General features: G+C 41.7%; 1 protein-coding gene across 2 annotated transcripts in view; it reads left to right on the forward strand.

The window, feature by feature from the left end:
- Positions 1-18122, forward strand: part of LOC125460862 (doublecortin domain-containing protein 2-like) — a 167536-nt gene that overhangs the window by 121174 nt on the left and 28240 nt on the right. Inside the window, exon 8 of one of the 2 annotated variants that reach the window (XM_048548998.2) lies at positions 3814-3911. The exons of the other annotated variant lie outside the window; for it this stretch is intronic. Within the exon in view, the coding sequence (XP_048404955.1) occupies positions 3814-3911 (98 nt within the window). The remainder of the gene's footprint in view (positions 1-3813; positions 3912-18122) is intronic. 2 annotated transcript variants of the gene reach the window in all.

Below are 18122 nucleotides of genomic sequence, written 5' to 3' on the forward strand. Positions count from 1 at the left end.
ACTCTCAGAGACAGCAAATCAGGAGAGGAGAAATAAAGATTGGGACCTAACTCATTTATATAAGTGAATGCAATGAATTCTTTTAAAACATTTCTTCAAAATTATAGAGACTTATCTCATTATTTGGCATTATACAAATATAAAATTAATTTTCCAACTCCAGAGAGGTTGGTTAGAGTAGTTATGATTTTTTGATTAAAAAGTCATTTATATTTCAGCAACAGTGCCTGACTCTTACAGGTGCCTCTAAAAGTGATACTAGAACATAAAATGGAAAGTTCTAGACGGTTCATAATTTTGAAAGATTGCTACCCAGGAGGCACTCAACAAGACAGCATGTGGAACAATAGGAAGTCAGTGATTTAGAAGTAGCAACTTCTTCAGTTCCAAGTTTATTACAGTTGGACAATTGGACCAACAATTCTTAATCCTATGAAGATATCATTCACTGGGAGCTTTTAAATAGAAAAGGAAAACAATTAATGATGTTGTGATATGTCATTGCTCATGCTTGCCTGTTGGTCTTGAGGGGAAATCCTGGAGGAAGTCAAGGTAATCAATTTAAAGTTTACCATCCTTGAGAGGTGGTGTTTCAATAGAATTGGTTTGCATAAATTAAGGTGGCTAGGATTGCAAACTGCTGTTCAATACTGGCAAATATTTTGACATCTGTCAAAACAAGGCTATCATGCATTAAAAAGCACACAATAAGACTTTTAGATAGCTGGAAAATTTGTGTGTATCCTTCAATGAGATATAATACTGAACAGAAACAAAGGATGATTGATGAATCAAGGGATATGATTTATATTCTATACTGAACTATAGTAAATATCATATGTGAAACAAAGACCCGTTCACGTCACCCAACGAGACTTAAGAGGGAAATTGGGAGGGCAGAAAGGGAATGTGAAATAGACTTGCAGATAAGGTTGAGGAGAATCCAAAGACATTCCACAAGTATGTTGAGAGTCAAAGACCAACTAAGGAGACAGTAGGGCCCCTTGTATATTGATGAGGCTGTTTGTGTGTGGAACCACAGGAGAAGCGTGAGATACGAAATGAATATTTTGTGTCAGTATTTACTGTGGAGAAAGACATGGAAGCTAGGGAACTTGGGGAAATAAATATTGATGTCTTGAAAACAGTCCACCTTAAAGAAGAGGAGGTGCTAGACATCTTGAAATATAAAAAGGTAGATAAATCCCTGGGACCTGATCAAGTGTATCCCAGGAAATGTGGGAAGCTAGGGAAGAAATTGCCAGGCCCCTAGCAGGAATATTTTTATTATCTACAGCCACAGGTGAGGTGCTGGAGGAGTGGAGGTTGGCTAATGTTGTGTCTTCATTTAAGAAAAGCTGTAAGGAGAAGCCTGGCAACTACAGACTGCTGAGTCTGAAGTCATTGGTGGGAATTCTGAGAGACAGGATCTACATGCATTTGGAGAAGAAAGGAATGACTAGGAACAGTCAGCATGGCTTTGTGCATGAGAAAGCGTGTCTCAGAAACTTGATTGAGTTTTATGAGGACATGATCAAGAGGATAGTTGAGGGCAGAATGGTAGACATTGCCTACATGAACTTTCGAGAAAGTTCCACATGGTAGATTGGTTAGTAAAGTTACATCACATGGGATCCAGGGAGAGCTAGCCAGTTGGATACAAAATGGGCTTGACGGTTTGAGATAGTGTGGTAGTACACGGTTGTTTATCGGATTGGAGGCCTGTGACCAGTGGTGTTCCACAAGGATTGGTGCTGGGTCCATTGTTGTTCATCATTTACATAAATGATTTGAATGAGAATATAGGAAACATGGTTAGTAAGTTCATGGGTGACACCAAAATTGGTGGTATGGTGGACTAGTGAAGAAGGTTATCCAAGAGTACAATGGGATTTGATCTGCTGGGCCAATGGGCGAGGAGTAGCAGACGGGATTTAATTTAGATAAATGTGAGGTGTTATGTTTTGGTAAGACAAACCTACACAGTTCGTGGTAGGGCCCAGGGGCGTATTGTTGAACAGAGACGCCTAGGGGTTTGGATACATAGTTCCATGAAAGTGGCATCACAGGTAGATAGGGTTTTGAAAAAGGCATCTGTTACAGGTGTCGTCATAAGTCAGAACATTGGGTTTACAGGTTGGAATGTCATGTTGCAGCTGTACAGGACATTGGCTAGGCTACTTTTGGAATAGTGCATACAGTTCTGGTCACCCTGCTATTGGAAGGATGTTATTAAATTGGAAAATGCACAGAAAAGATGTTACCTGGACTAGAGGGTTTGAATTATAAGGTGAGGCTGGATAAGGCTGGGATTTTTTTCCCTGGAGCATAGGAGGTTGTGGGGTGGCTTTATAGAGGCTTATAAAATCTTGAGAGGCAAAGATAAGGTGAATAGCAAAGGTCTTTTCCCGAGGATAGGGGAGTTCAAAACCATAGGTTTCAGGTCAGTGGGGAAAAGTTTAAAGGTGACCCAAAGGGCAAATTTTTCACACAGAGGGTAATGTTTATATGGAGTGAGCTGCCAGAGGAATTGGTGGAGGTGGGTGCAATTACAACATATAAAAGATATTCGAACAGATAAATGAATAGGAAAGATTTAAGATGGATATGGGCCAAAGGTAGGGAAATCTGGTCTGCGTGGATGAGTTGGACCAAAGGGTGCGTTTTTGTGCTGTAACACTCTATGACTGTTGTAGAAATCAGTCAGTGATTGATCTGAAAGTAGTTGATAATCCATATTATGGCACTGGGGGGAAATCTTTTCTGCTGCTGACTGCATGTGAAGCCTTGTGAAGTTAGGAGCGGACCTTAGCTGAATTGTTCAGCAATGACATCAACTTACCATTACACACCATGATCGTTCTTTGTTGTGTGCATCTGTTGCATTGGGATGGTGGTGGCCTGATGATATTATTACTGGATTACTAATCCAGAGACTCGGATTCTATTATGGGGATCTGGATTTGAATCCCACCCATGGCAAATATCTGGAATTAAGAATCTAATGATAACCATGAAACTGTTGTCGATTGAAAAAGCCCCATCTGGCTCATTAATGTTCTTTAGAGAAGGAAACTGCCATCCTTACTTGTAACTCAAGACCCATAGCAATGTGGTTGACTATTAACTGCTTTCTGCTAGCAGATCACATGCTGAGAATGAGTTTAAAACAACTGTTCCTGTACTAATGTTTAATGCCCTTACCAAAATGGTTACCTGTGCCACCAAAATACAGGCACTATACAATCAAATTTTGTGATCACAGCGACAACAGTGATTGAAAGTGTGAGAGGTAAAGAAAGCCATAGTGGGAAACAGGCAAAGACAAGGCAGATGTGGAGAGTGGCCCCAATGCACAGACACAATTGCAGCAAAAGTGTAAGAGTTTCCAATTTTGCCTAGCAATGTTGTGTACTGCCCATTTTTACTAGTTACATTCAGAATGTTTCAATGTTGTGATAACAGCCTGCTGTTGTGATCATTACTGGTTGGATCAGTTTGATAATGTATTTTCCATTCTCACTGACCCATATTTCTTCAAATAATAAATAACAATGATGTTCTGTCAAACATGAATTGGAAATTTACACATTTGTCTCAATCCCAGCACCTTAAAAGATCTTTTCTTTATCCAAGTTCGTTCAACATGATCAAACTGCTGATCAGGTATCCTTACGAAACGTTTTTTCATCTGTTGCTGAAAGCTGAGGTGCAGTTCTTGCCTTACACCACAGATAGCCACTGTTGTATCATTTTACATTCTCTGGCATCGGCCACATTTCAGCTATTTTCACTTTCTTTTCGCTCCTAAAGGCTGTGTGTTTAAAGCTTACGAGGAAAGAACAGAGACCATGGGTGCAACAGAAGTTCAAGAAGATAACCAAACGCAGGTGGAGCTGCCCATTGATCAGGTTAGCATGAATTAATCCTACAAAACGTATATTCATGGTTGACTTGGTAATATTGGTAAAACAAATAAAATTTGCATTTATTAGCACTTTTCACTAATTTCTGGACAAGGGGTTTAGCATGCTTGCCTTCGTTGCTTAGACCATTGAACGTATGAGTTGGGACATCCTGTTGTGTTTGGACCACTTTTGGAGTACTGTGTACAGTCTCAGCCACCCTACTGTAGGAAGGATATTATTATATTGGAAAGGATTCAGAACAGATTTACATTATACAATATGATAGGCGTAGGCAGGGTGATAGCAAAGGCCTTTTCCCAAGGGTAGGGGAGTTCAAAACTAGAGGGCATATTTTTTAGGAGAAAATTTAAAAGGGACCAGCAGGGCACCATTTTCACACAAAGTGGTTCATATGTGGAACGAACTGCCAGTGAAGTGGAAGATGCCTGCACAGTTACAACATTTAAAAAGATATTTGGACTGGTACATGAATAGGAAAGGTTTAAAAGGGTATCCATATACAAGCAAGTGAGACTAGTTTAACTTGTGAAACTTGGTCAGCATGGACTAGTTGGACTGAAAGATCTGTTTCCAGATTACATGATTCAATGACTGTATGCCCCAAAACACTTTACAGCCATTTAAATACCTCTTGAAATGTAAAGTCTCTATTATAACATCCAATGTGCAACAGTATTTATGTGCAACTAATTCCTATAAACAGCAGTATGATAATGCATTCCCAATAGAGTGGCCTATTTTAAGAATGCCAGTTATCAAAATGCCATGACACTGACAGAAGTGCCACTAATTTTCTTTAATGTATTCATGAAGGATCATGAGGGTTTTTGTTATGCCATTTGGAAGTGCAGGCAGGGTTCCAGTATAACGTCCAATCCAAGAGACAGCAGATAGAATCTTATGCCCTCCACCATGGTGACTTTGTTGGCAGACAGGCTATTCAATCCAGCAGGCAGTTGGCAGGTATGGGTACCCCTCTGTCTTCTTACCTAATTAAACCTGTGGACAGCCTTCCTACCCCACTGTCAACCAAGGCCCTCATACAACCCACCACTGCTGCTATTCATCCAGTGTGAGATGGAGACTTGTTGTACAGAAAGTATAGCAGGCAAAACCCAGGTAGAATTGCTAGTACATTCCTGGGATGTGTGAGGAGAGGGGAGCAGGGAGAATTTCTTGTTCAAGGAACTTGGTGCCTGATTAAAGCACCCTGGCTTAAGAAAATGTGAGAGTTACAACGCTGTATCTTTGTTGCCAAATCCTTCCCACCTAGTCCCCAACAACAATCACCTGTGCTTTGATCTCGCCTCAACCCAAAGCCTTAGGTGGCCACTTCACACTAGAAAAAGCTACTGTCTTTGTTGTTGCAACCATTGTTCAGTAGAATCAATAAACTGTAATTGACTGGCAGAAACCCGAGTTGGCAGGGCATACATCCCTGGGCACTTGATTGACCTGTCAATAGCTTGATTGGCACTTCTTAATGGCATGGAACTCTCATCAGCCCTCCAGCCAATGACTGAGATCTCTGTTGCCTGCACAAGAATTGTCAGTATCTTGGCAGTGTAGTATGCCGCTGAGGAATCTGTGTACTCCATTGGCCTTGTCCATTGAAAAGGGTCTGAATGCATAATCTTCCGGCACAGAGGTGAGAATGTTCCCACTGAGCCATGCAGACATACGGTGTTGCCGGTTCAAATAGTGACCAACTTCTCTCAAGTAACATTGGTTTTCAAATTGAATGGAGGTGTGAACACACATTATAGAGTCAACCTTAGCTGGCCCCCACCAATGTGATCTATTTATATTGAGGAACGTAGGTGCTTATAACTACTCACTTCCAATTTATTGCATAGTCTTCCTTTGGCCTACAACTTCTTTTTAAATTAAAAGAGAGTGTTCTTGACAGAGATAGGATCACTGAATTCATTTCGTCGGTGTAATTTATTCATAGAAGGAAAAGCTGCATGGCCAAGTTTAACACTGTAGAACTACTGGAAGATCCTTCAGTGCAAAGTAACTGATATCCTCCAGGGAGTAGTTGCCTCATGTGTACTCAGTGGGAAGTAAATGTTTGGCTATGTGTGGAACCAAAGTTCTTAAATTAAATTACACTTGATTGACTTTCAATCTGTATTGTCTGTGATGTGGGATGAATCAATCTATTTTTCACCGCACTGTTCTGGTCTCAGTGTTCTATAAATCTTTATCAAAGGTGAGCATGATTCAGAAATGACTATTTCTCTCATTAGTTCTGGGAGAGAATTTATTAATAAAAATACAACAATAAATCAGTGTAACTATTTAAAGGTATCAGAGATAATGGGAACTGCAGATGCTGGAGAATCCAAGATAATAAAATGTGAGGCTGGATGAACACAGCAGGCCAAGCAGCATCTCAGGAGCACAAAAGCTGACGTTTCAGCTTTTGTGCTCCTGAGATGCTGCTTGGCCTGCTGTGTTCATCCAGCCTCACATTTTATTAACTATTTAAAGGTGTTCCTTTTAAAGCAAAGTATTTGTGGCTTTATTGTCATTCTACTTTCTGCTATCAAGATTAAACTTTCGAGTTCCGTGTTCCTCTCTGTCCTGTACTAACAAGATATTTTAATACAAACGCCCCATTGTATTGATTTGAATTTCTTCCAATTCCTGCACCAACCATCATCATTAACCTCAAACAGAGGTTGTCTTTTGTTATCCATTTGTGTGCTGTAAATGCTGGTGGTTTATTGCCTATCCCTGGTTTCTCTTAGGAAGGTGTTGATGAACTTCTTGAACTGCTGCAATCTATGAAGGGTAGGTACACCCCCAGAGCTGTTAGCAAAAGGACTTCCAGGATTTTGACCCAACTAAGGCAAACTGAAGCAATAGTGAAATAGTTCCAAGTCAGGATGGCATTTGGCTTAGAAATGAAATTGCGGTGCCAGTCCCAATCTCAGTTTTAGGCAAGTCTTATAGGACGGACATCCAAATTGTGAATAAAGCTGGAAGCATGAACATGACAGAGCTGGTTGGAGAAACACAACAAAAGTTTCATTTTGCTTAGCTGCTTTGTTGACTCTCTTAATCTAATTCATTGTTACTGGGCTCTGGCACCTTTGTTTAAATACTGAGTCAATAAATCGCATGACCTAACTGATAACTTAATCGCTAACTTCAGGACAAACATACAGAGGATAACATTCAATACAAATACAAAACTGTTCAAATATGAACAGAAATTGACCAGAATTGGCCAAAAAATTTCAAGTTAATAGCTTTAAGTGGACATTAAAACAAATAATGACAAGGTAATACATCTCTCTGTTTGAGGCACTGCATTGTTTTTTTCCTGCTGTGGTAATAAGGGATGTGCAGGAGGAATAAATGCAATGTAATCTTTACCTTTCTAGTTTCAGCAACACCATATTCCACAGTAGCTCTCAGGGCACACACACATATACTTATCTGGCTCTGTCCTAAATTTGCTGAAACAGCCCCTATTCTCTGTATAGCAAGGTCGGCAGGGAAGAGGGATAGGATATTCTGTACATTCACTAATCTTTGTAAATTATGATTAAATCTTCTTATCACCCTTTTTATAAAATTGAGGCAAGGTAGCATTTGAAGAACATGATAAACACCATGAAATGTAAACCAGAACAGTTGAAAGGGAGTGTTATTATTTCAGAGTTTTCTGGTGGCTTGCAGATACAATATATGATCGACATTCTAGTCTTTGACCAGTTTTGTTTGGATTGGCAAGTGCTTGCAATTCAATGTGATACATTGAGCTGCTTAGGATTGGCACTCTGAGTGTTGCAAAGCTAAACACAAACACTGGGAAATAGAAATATTAATTCAATGTGATTCAGGAGAATGTGCAGTTGTAGCAGTATCAACCAGTGATGTGGCAACCTTTTTATAACTTGCGCAGGTAAAATTGAAACAAAGTTGAAACATTTTATTGAAACGTATTTCCAGAATAATGTGCTACTTGTTCTTTCACTTACATGACTGGAAATAGTTATCTCAAAGTGAGCAGTTGTATCATGATGACATTAAACAAAAAGAAGTCTCCAGGGCAGTGGGTAACGCACTGTTTGGGTGCTATTCATTTACCTCCAGGAACTGGCTTTAAATCAAGCCAAGACAGATGGGCTTAAAATCTCCTGCTCTCCAATGGCTGATAAGGTACTAAGTGAAACAAGTTCTGGCAGTCTAATTCTGCTTCCCAGTGGGCATGACTTCAGATCACAAAACTGCCTTCACAATCACAGTTGGATGGAAAAAGAAACAAAGAAAAACTAACTACCTAAAAGGCACTAATTGTATCCCTACTGACACGAGGTACGGCTGCCTCAAGAATGTCACAGACTATAGCAATCTTCTAATGCTATATTTTCTGGTCACACAAATCTTAAAGCAGCATTTTTCATAAAACTTTTTAAGGATGTGAAGCATTTGTTTGACTTAGTGTGATGAACCACTATGATCTTAATGCAGGGCACCAAGGATTTGTTTGTGTCATGACTAATAGAGCAGCATCAAATGCCAATAGATGACTGATCAGTCTGTTGAATTTCCGCATTTTGCAATGGCTTGTCAACACAAGATTAATGGCCTTGGAGAAACCATTGTTCCAGATTGTCTGATCCTGTATAACCACCTTTAACTGCTCCTTATAGAGACAGGTTATATATTAACAGTACCATTGATCTTCAGGGTCAGATAATGCAGCAACAAAAGAACAAAACTCAAGTTCCTATTTATCCATGAACACCCAACATTAGATTGAAATGGAATATACTCATTACCACCTCTCAAAGACAATTAGGGATGCAGTAAAAAATGCTGCCTTTGCTAGCATTGCTCGCATCCTTCAAATGATTGAGGAAAATTGTGAAAGTAAAAGGAATAATTTTCAGTCATAACCATAATAGGAATAATTTTCAAATTCACAAGCATAAAAAGCTTGCAAATCAGGATCCCACAGTGATTCTGATTCTACCAGTGTCTCCCAGATTTCACTATTGCTAGAATTGATGATCTTACAAATGTTTTATCTGGAAAGCAGGTACATAATATGTTGCAACAATGTAAATGTGCCTGCTTTCCAGATAAACCATTTGTAAGATCACCAATACAGACTGTGTATTTCTAAATTTGATCCTTCTCCTATACTGTGCTTCTGCTCCTGAACAGGATAATAGTGGAAGTGCTAAAATTAACCTTGGATTAGGACAAGGAAGAGTTAGCTGCGGTTCCTCATCAGTGTTGCTATTGTTCAACATTAAGCTGCACTTGAGATAGACTGAGCTTGATAATAGCTATTAACTTTCATTGCAGAGTTCACATATGAGGACTATTTGGAGGGCTGTTAGTGTCTGTAGCACCACACTATTTGCTATTCTCTGCCAACCCCCTACTTCATCTTCCCATCTCCACATTAATACACCTATAAAAGAAGGGGGAATTGAAAAAGAAAAAAAATCACTTCATATCATTTAATTATGACATGATTCTTTAGTTTCTACAATCACTAAGCACACTCTAAATCTATCGCAAAAACCTTTTAAGGCACGACTGCAATGCTTTTAGTAGATTTTGATCAATATCAAAAATGATAAAATAAGACAAGCTGTAACTGACTGGCCTTGAACATTCAATATTTATAATTTTGTTAGTGCAGCATATGTTCTGTTGTTCAGATTGCCAGCTAAAAATTGGGTCCTGAGTAGATAAACTCAATTTAGTTAAGATTTTTTCATACCTGTTTGTAAAGGGGAAGAGGTAGGCTCTGTTTCTAGAAATTTCTCATGCTATAATCCAACGAATCAATTTTGCACATCCTGAACTGTGAATCAAGATAAATTTTTGTATTTAAAATATCTACATTGTGTGACTACATTTTAAGATGCCAACATATATTTTGTGTTGACTTAATTATGTAATTAATGCAGTAATAAAAGGTGTTAAATATGCCCAGGTACAGAACACACAAGAAGCTCAACCGATGTAACTACAGCAAACTTTGTCTTTAACTGGCTCCTTTTGAACTGGCACTCTTGATAAACTGGCAAATATTATACACCTCAAAAATCGCAAAGTTTACTGTATTATTCTGTCCAGTTGTTATAGTTTTTAAAATTTATTTACCTCAATGTAAATGTGTTTGTTGCTCAATCAAATGGCCACACGAAATATCAAATTGATTCAATTTCGAGTCAATTTCTCCTCAAATACTGCAGGGTACAAGTGAGAAGGCTCTCTGCTGCAGGAGCAGTACCTCATATTCTGCTTGGGAACCCTGCAGCCCAATGGTATCAATGTGGACTTCACAAGCTTCAAAATCTCCCCTCCCCTCACTGCATCCCAAAACCAGCCCAGTTCGTCCCCGCCTCCCTAACCTGTTCTTCCTCTCACCTATCCCCTCCTCCCACCTCAAGCCCCACACCCACCTCTTACCTACCAACCTCTTCCTGCCCCCTTGACCTGTCCATCCTTACTGGACTGACCTAACTCCTCCCTAAGTCCCCACCTATGCTCACCTTTACTGGCTCCATCCCCGCCTCTTTGACCTATCTGTTTCCTCTCCACCTATCTTCTCCTCTATCCAACTTCTATCCGTCTCCCACTCTCTCCCTATTTATTTCAGAATCCCCTTCCCCTCCCCCATTTCTGAAAAAGGGTCTAGGCCGGAAACGTCAGCCTTCCTGCTCCTCTGATGCTGCTTGGCCTGCCGTGTTCATCCAGCTCCACGCCTTGTTATCTCTGCTGATAAGTTTTATTTAAGGCAAAGTTTCATTATTATTCAATTGACTTATGCTGTAAATTAAGTATAGAAGTGATGTGTATACCCCCTGCATTATGTTTTCAATCCTGAATATGTGTTTTTACATTGATAATGTGGACCTCTTGATTATTTGGAATATTTGATGAATTAGCACACTCTGGATAATAAAATGCTTACTGTATGTTATTTGCATAAAACAGTAAAGATTTTACCATAACCGCTTCAGGAATGTTGCAAACACACAATTGTTAGCTTGTCCCTAATTATTTTAGCCTACAGCCTGAAATTTTGAGTGTAATTTAGTAAAGTGTAATTCAGAGAGTCGTAGAGGTGTACAGCGTGGAAACAGACTCCTCAGTCCAACTTGTCCATACCGACCAGATATCCTATATAAAGCCAGTCCCATTTGCCAGATTTAGCCCATACCCCTGTAAACCCTACCTATTCATGAACCCATCCAGATGCCTTTTAAACATTATAATTATACCAGCCTTCACCACTTCCTCTGGCAGCTCATTCTGCATGAAATAATTGCCCCTTGGGTCCCTTTTATATCTATCCCATCTCACTCTAAACCTATGCTGACTAGTTTTGGACTCCCACCCCCCCTCCCCTGGGTAAAGACCTTGCCTAATTACCACATCCATCATCCCCCTCATGATTTTATAAACCTCGAGAAGATCACCCCTTAGCCCTCAACGCTCCAGGAAAAATAGTCCCAGCCTAATCAGCCTCTGTAGCGCAAGCCCTCAAACACTGGCAACATCCTTGTAAATCTTTTCTGAACGCTTTCTAGTTTCATAACATCCTTCCTGTAGCAGGGAGACCAGAATTGCACGGAATGCTCCAATAGTGGCCTAACCAGTGTCCTGTTACAGCCACAACATGACCTCCCAACGCCTATACCAATAAAGGCAAGTATACCAAATGCCTTCCTCACTGTCCTATCTACCTGTGACTCCACTTTCAAGGAGCTATGAACCTGCATTTCAAGGTCTCTTTATCCGAATGCCTTATTTTAGTAATGGAGCAGAAGTGATTAGGGGATAAGCTAAATAGGTTATTTTTTGTTTACAATTTGAATTGGCGCAATTATTTTTCTGATGGGCATTAATAGGCAAACACATGAGAAAGAAAGGCAATGAATATTTGCCTGTTATTCCTGCTAATCTGCGTTTTGCAATGGAATGCCTGGAGAAGAAGAGAGAAAAAAAAACTTTTGAGGTGGCGGTCACTGAGAAGGTCAAATGTGAACAGTGCGCTTGAACTCACAGGCAGGATAGGAATCTGGTCCTCCTAATAAAAGTCAAGATTAGTAGCTAATATTTGTAGCTGAAAAGTAATCAGTGCTAAATGTACAAGAATACAGTTTCTGGCTGGCGGACCTGATAGTCACAGAAATGGTAGGAACTGCGGATGCTGGAGAATCTGAGATAACAAGGTGTAGAGTTGGATGAACACAGCAAACCAAGCTGCATCAGAGGAGCAGGAAAGCTGATGTTTTGGGTCGAGACCCTTCTTGAAGAATGATGTCCACCATTAATAACAAATTCATTGTGATAAATGAATTAGATGAATTAGATAGGGTGTATAGGGAGAGCCTTTTTCCTAGGATGGTGACGGCGAGCACGAGGGGGCATAGCTTTAAATTGAGGGGTGAAAGATATAGGACAGATGTCAGAGGTAGTTTCTTTACTCAGACAGTAGTAAGGGAATGGAATGCTTTGCCTGCAACGGTAGTAGATTCGCCAACTTTGGGTACCTTTAAGGCGTCATTGGATAAGCATATGGACGTACATGGAAGAGTGTAGGTTAGATGGGCTTGAGATCGGTATGACAGGTCAGCACAACATCGAGGGCCGAAGGGCCTGTACTGTGCTGTAATGTTCTATGTTCTATGTTCTAATTGTAATCGGCTTTGGTCCTAATATTAACAGGGAAGGACCTCCTTAGTAGGTAGTGTGGGTAGGGGCAGTGGGGAAAGGAGTCTGAGGTGAGAAATTTGATATTTTGGTTTCCCAAAAACTGTGGAATTGCAGACGTATATCAGTTTTCATTTTCCTTTCTCCCTTTTTAGCTTGGAAGACAGCAGATTGAAGTCTTGGACCTTTGTCAGATAGAGATAGTTCCAGATGACCATGAGTAACTCCATAGCTGGCAAGGTTATGGGCCAAGACCTGGAAAATGGGGTTAGAATAGATGGAGGCTTGATGAGTAGCACTGACATGATGGGCTGCAGGATCTTTTTCTGCTCTGTATGAATGTTATGACTGTGAAGGTGCAAGAGCAAACAAGGAATGTCCTACTGTGTTGATGGGAATGTGCACGTCTGACAGCTGATGAAAGGTTTCTTCAGTGTCTTTGTATAGTGGTGATTGTGTACTTAATACATGCTCAGATGGCGGAGTTGAAGTGGCATGGGAGAAATCAGATGCATGGGGTGACAGCTATAGGCGCCTATAAAGCATGCATATAACTTGGGTTGATGTACCAATACATGGAGATGGGCCTTCTAAGCTGCCAGTTTCACCAGTCACCCCATTGCTGCCTCTGACCTGTCTACCACCCCAGGATAAAAAAGGTAGTTGGACTCTTCCAGTTTGGAAAGGGTTGGAAAACTTCCTGACTCCTGATGCCCAACTCATTGACAAAATTCCAGCTCATTGAGTCTGGAGATGGCAAAAGCACCAAGGAGGCATTTAATGCCAAATGGGCTGATGTTTGACAAGATGGATGATGCTCCACAGCTGGAAATAGGCAGTGTATACAACTGGGAATGTAGGATTGGAAACTTTTGGATCAAGCTGGATTCTGAGGATGCAAACATTGTAGGCAAAATCTTCCCTGGCTTCTGAAAAATGTGGCCCCTGGCAAGAAAGTTGGAAAGTTCATGTGATACCCACCAAGGACCTTCTTAATATTGAGAACAAAAGAATTTCCATTTTCCACAAGACAAGATTCTCACATGAGCAATGAGAGGCCTATTTCCATGAGTTATTACTTTTATCCTATCACCTCATTACTACCAAATCTCACTGCATTCATATACAGTTTCTCATTCTCCCAACTCGCAGATGGAAACTGGATACTGAGATTCCGAACATGAAAGTCAGAATGCTTACCTGGTGACTCCAGCTCATCATTTAGTCCTCCAGACCTCCACCTTGGACACTGATAACTTTAGGCACGGAAAATAGCTGCATGCACCCCATTTCCTTGGACATTGACATTACACAGACAGAAGCCTCACGTATTATCATGGCATATCTCTGGTCCACTTCCAGTATGGTTCTTCACTTTGGAACACACCAGCACCTATCATTGGACTGCAGCTGCAAGAGCACTTTCTATGACAGGGACAGGGTCAGGGGTACCAAGTTCATGGTTTGCATCTTGGTGCTCCTTATTTCCTCGCTCACTCACTTTGTGCCTAATTTGATGTTCACAGCAGCCCTGCCTTGCCTTGCATTTTTGTGATTTGCTCCCATACTTCTGGCACAAAGCCCGAACGTTTGTTATGGTTGTCAGCTGTCATCAGTCACTGGGGTGGACAAGTTACTACAATACCATGCAGCATCATGGTGAGCACTGCTGCTTCGCAGTAAGCTGTCACCAGTCCTAGGCGTCCATCCACTAAAAGTTAGGGGGCTTTGTCAGGGACCTCTGCTGTGGAAGGGAAGCTGGGAAACTTAATTGCAGAGATTGGAGGCAACATGGTGGATACAGAGAGGAATTCAGTCATGAAGGCAGGCAGCTCAGTGTATAAGTGGGTCAGGGGGAGATATGAGAATATAGAGCATTGAAGCAAAAGAGGTAATGGGGTGTAACATTGACACTCAGCAACCTGGGCTTCCACGGAGGGACAATGCACTACTATATTTGGCATTTTTGTGTGACATACCTGGGGCTGGGGTTTTTTGTGGGAAAGGATTTAAAGTAGGGAGTTGAAGGTTTGGAAAGACACACTGACTGGGGAATTGGGAAGTTCAAAGCCAATTGGGTTGACAGAAAGGCCTACCAATATGAGAATATGTGCATTTAGGGTTTCACCAAGGAGAAGAGGCTGACTCTGAAACTCACTGCGGGAGGGGTGATCACTGACCACTTTTGCTGTAAATAACAAATGTACAATGGAGCTTACAATGCCTGTGACCACAGCGAAATGGGTGGGGTAAGTGCTTCATTCTGTGAGGGCGGGGAGGGGGGGCTTCAAATTTACGTGATGTGAGGCCTTTCAAAGGGGAATAGCATGACACAGACACCCACACTGAAGCTAAAATATACCTAAGAGCACTACATGCTTTGTGAACCTTGAGCATTAACCTTCCATGTGCAGTCTAAATGATTGCTCCGAGCTTTCTTGACCACATCAGGAATCCATTCTACTCACAGCTGTAATGCACAATCAAAGTTTTGGAAAAATTGACTACGGCTGCCAAAGCAGCAATCACCTTCCACATTCCCCATCACCTGCACTTTGTACAGGAGTTAGTCACCATTCAAGATATTGTGTAACACGACGGGTGGGTAGGCTCTGTACATTTAGCGTTCTTGTTACAACTAGACTGACATTTTCGCAGAGAGCTGATGAACAAAAGTGAACATATATTTATTAGTGTGCTTCTGATGTATTTCCCTGTGCCACATTTGTGCCCTTCTTCTTACTTTCTCTTTCACTATATTTTGGCACAGTCCCAGGCACTGCAGCAGTGGCAAAGGGAGCCTGCTGTGCAGTAGAGCCTGTTGACCTTGGAGTTTAGGTTGGGAGACCCCAAGCACGTTAGTGGCTAGAGGGCCCAGACACGCAGAGCTGACCCTGACTCTCATCTGGCTAACATTCCTCCTGATGTGTTGGTATCTGAGCGTGTGTTGGTGTGTGTGTGTGTGTGTGTGTGTCTGTGTGTGTGTGTGTGTGTGTGTGTGTGTGTGTCAGTATCTGTGTGCGTGTTAGTGTGTGTGTGTCAGTATCTGTGTGCGTGTTAGTGCATGTGTGTCAGTCTCTGTGTGTGTGTTAGTGTGTGTCAGTATGTCTGTGTGAGTGAGTGTCAATGTGTGTGTCTCAACATGTGTATGTTTGTGTGTGTCTCAGTATGTGTATGTGTGTGTGTTAGTGTGTGTGTCAATGTGTGCGCGTCAATGTGTGTATGTTAGTGTGTGTGTGTGTCAGTGTGTGTTTGTGCGTGTGTGTTAGTGTGTCAGTGTGTGTTTGTGCATCAATATGTGTATGTTAGTGGGTCAGTGTGTCTGTGTGTGAGCCTGTGTGTGTGTGTGTGATACAGTGAAAAATACTGTTTTGTGTGCCCTACAGGCAGCTCGTACCAGACATTGTGCATTAGGTGGCAGAACAGAGTGCAGAATATAGTGTTACAGCCACTAAGAACGTATAGAGACAGAGATCAACATTAACATTTGAGCTGTTTGTTCAAAAGTCTGATAACAGTGGAGAAAAAGCTGATCTTGAATCTGTTCATACGTGTACTCAAACTTTTATATCTTCTGGCTGACAGAAGAGGGTGGAAGAGAGTACAACTGGGATGGAAGGGACCCTTGATCATGCTGGTGGCTTTGCTGAGGCAGCAGCAGGTTTGGATTGAATCAATTTTCCTGTGTCTCCACAGGACTGGTTCTGGTGGTTCTCAGTGGCTGAGGGCCGAGATCCTGTCCCCAGTAGGAGGTGATTTGTCAAATGTTGAGCAACTCACGAGTTCTGGCTTTCTTGGCCGTATTATGGGTTATTTTGTCCTGGAATGTGAGAAAGGGCAGGATGGAGTGAGATGAATGTGGGTGGTAGTGCTGGTGCATGTGGGCAATAGGTGGTTAGTGAGTGAGTAAACAGTGCAGAAACCATGCAGTTTTAGTAGTGTGGAATGGTCGAGTTACACATGAGTGAAGGAAGAGGCTGCATGCAATTGAAAGATTGGTAGCGCATGAGATAGACTGAGAATGGAGTATCAGAGAGATGTTGGCCACACTTACCCTGGCAGAGTGAAGGAGGACCTTGACCTCCTTATGGCGTTGCTGCATATTTCTCCGAATCCGGAGACCACACTGACCTGATTGGCGACTGTAGAGTAACTGGCTTGGTGTGATGCCATGGCCTCTTGTCCCTGTCCTGACAAAGATGGCTCTGTCCTGCTCTGTCTTGTCTGGCAGGTGCCCATCTGCAAAGTGGGAGTGACAATTTCCCTTTGCCTGCTGCGTCTGGGTCAAATATCTCAAACTGTGCAAAGCAGCTTTGGATTGCCAGGTGCACAGTAGCCTTTTAAATGTGATGCTGATGTCAGGGATCCTGAGATATCATGGTGAAGGCAGGGATTTCCTTCTCCGGTGATTGGGAGAATTGGGCTAGAATTAGATAAATGGGGTGTCATAGTAATATGGTACTGAGTTAATGAGATGAGTTTGGAACAATAGCATAAGAAAATTTACCATGACTAGTAGAAAGGAACCTCCTGTGAAACTTGACAAATATGACAGCTGATTTCTGGTAGGTTTACAACTCGAGTCAGCATCAATTGTGGGAGGTGTGTACTCTGTGATGGTACTTGTGTTTCTGACAGGGGATGGAGACAGTGTATTTAGTCTTTTATGTGTGGAGATTATTTTATTCCAAAATTGGAATCTTAGGAGATGGTTTCTTATCCAAAGTCCGTGGAGGTACCCATCAGTCAAGGACAGCCTCCTGTACAGGACCAGGAGATTTGGCCATGATCAGGCATCTGGTCACGGTGATTTCGGTACAGGGTCCGTGCCTCTGCGACCCAGCCTTTAGTGGACATTAGTGAACCAGATGGGTTTTTCTAACAATCGACGATGGATTCGTGGCCATCATTAGATTCTTAATTCCAGATGTTTATTGAATTCAAAGTCCACCATTTGAACCCGGGTCTCCCAGAACATTATCTGGGTCTCTAGTTTAACATACCAGCAATAACACCACAAGGCCATTGCCTGCCTGTCGGTCATGACTGTAGATCAGTCATGGTCAGTCTTGTGGCCCCACAATCTGGGGAAATAGGATTGTTAAACAATCCTAATAACTCTTTGAGTTAAGAAGTTTCTCTTCATCTCAAGCTTAGCTTTCTCACTCATAGTCTTAAAATAGTGATCCCTAGTTGCTAACGCACCAACTAGTGCAAACAGAATATCCTTCTTTTTGGGTGGCATGGTGGCTCAGTAGTTAGCACTGCAGCCTCACAGCACCAGGGACCTGGGTTCAATTCCAGCCTCGGGCAACTGTCTGTGTGGAGTTTGTACATTCTCCCCGTGTTTGCGTGGTTTTCCTCCGGGTGCTCTGGTCTCCTCCCACAGCCCAAAGATGTGCAGCCTAAGTGGATTGGCCATGCTAAATTGCATGTAGTGTTCAGGGGTGTGTGGGTTATAGGGGGATGGGTCTGGGTAGGATTCTTCAAGGG

The sequence above is a fragment of the Stegostoma tigrinum genome, chromosome 2 (genome assembly GCF_030684315.1).
Source record: "Stegostoma tigrinum isolate sSteTig4 chromosome 2, sSteTig4.hap1, whole genome shotgun sequence".
Lineage (NCBI taxonomy): Eukaryota > Metazoa > Chordata > Chondrichthyes > Orectolobiformes > Stegostomatidae > Stegostoma > Stegostoma tigrinum.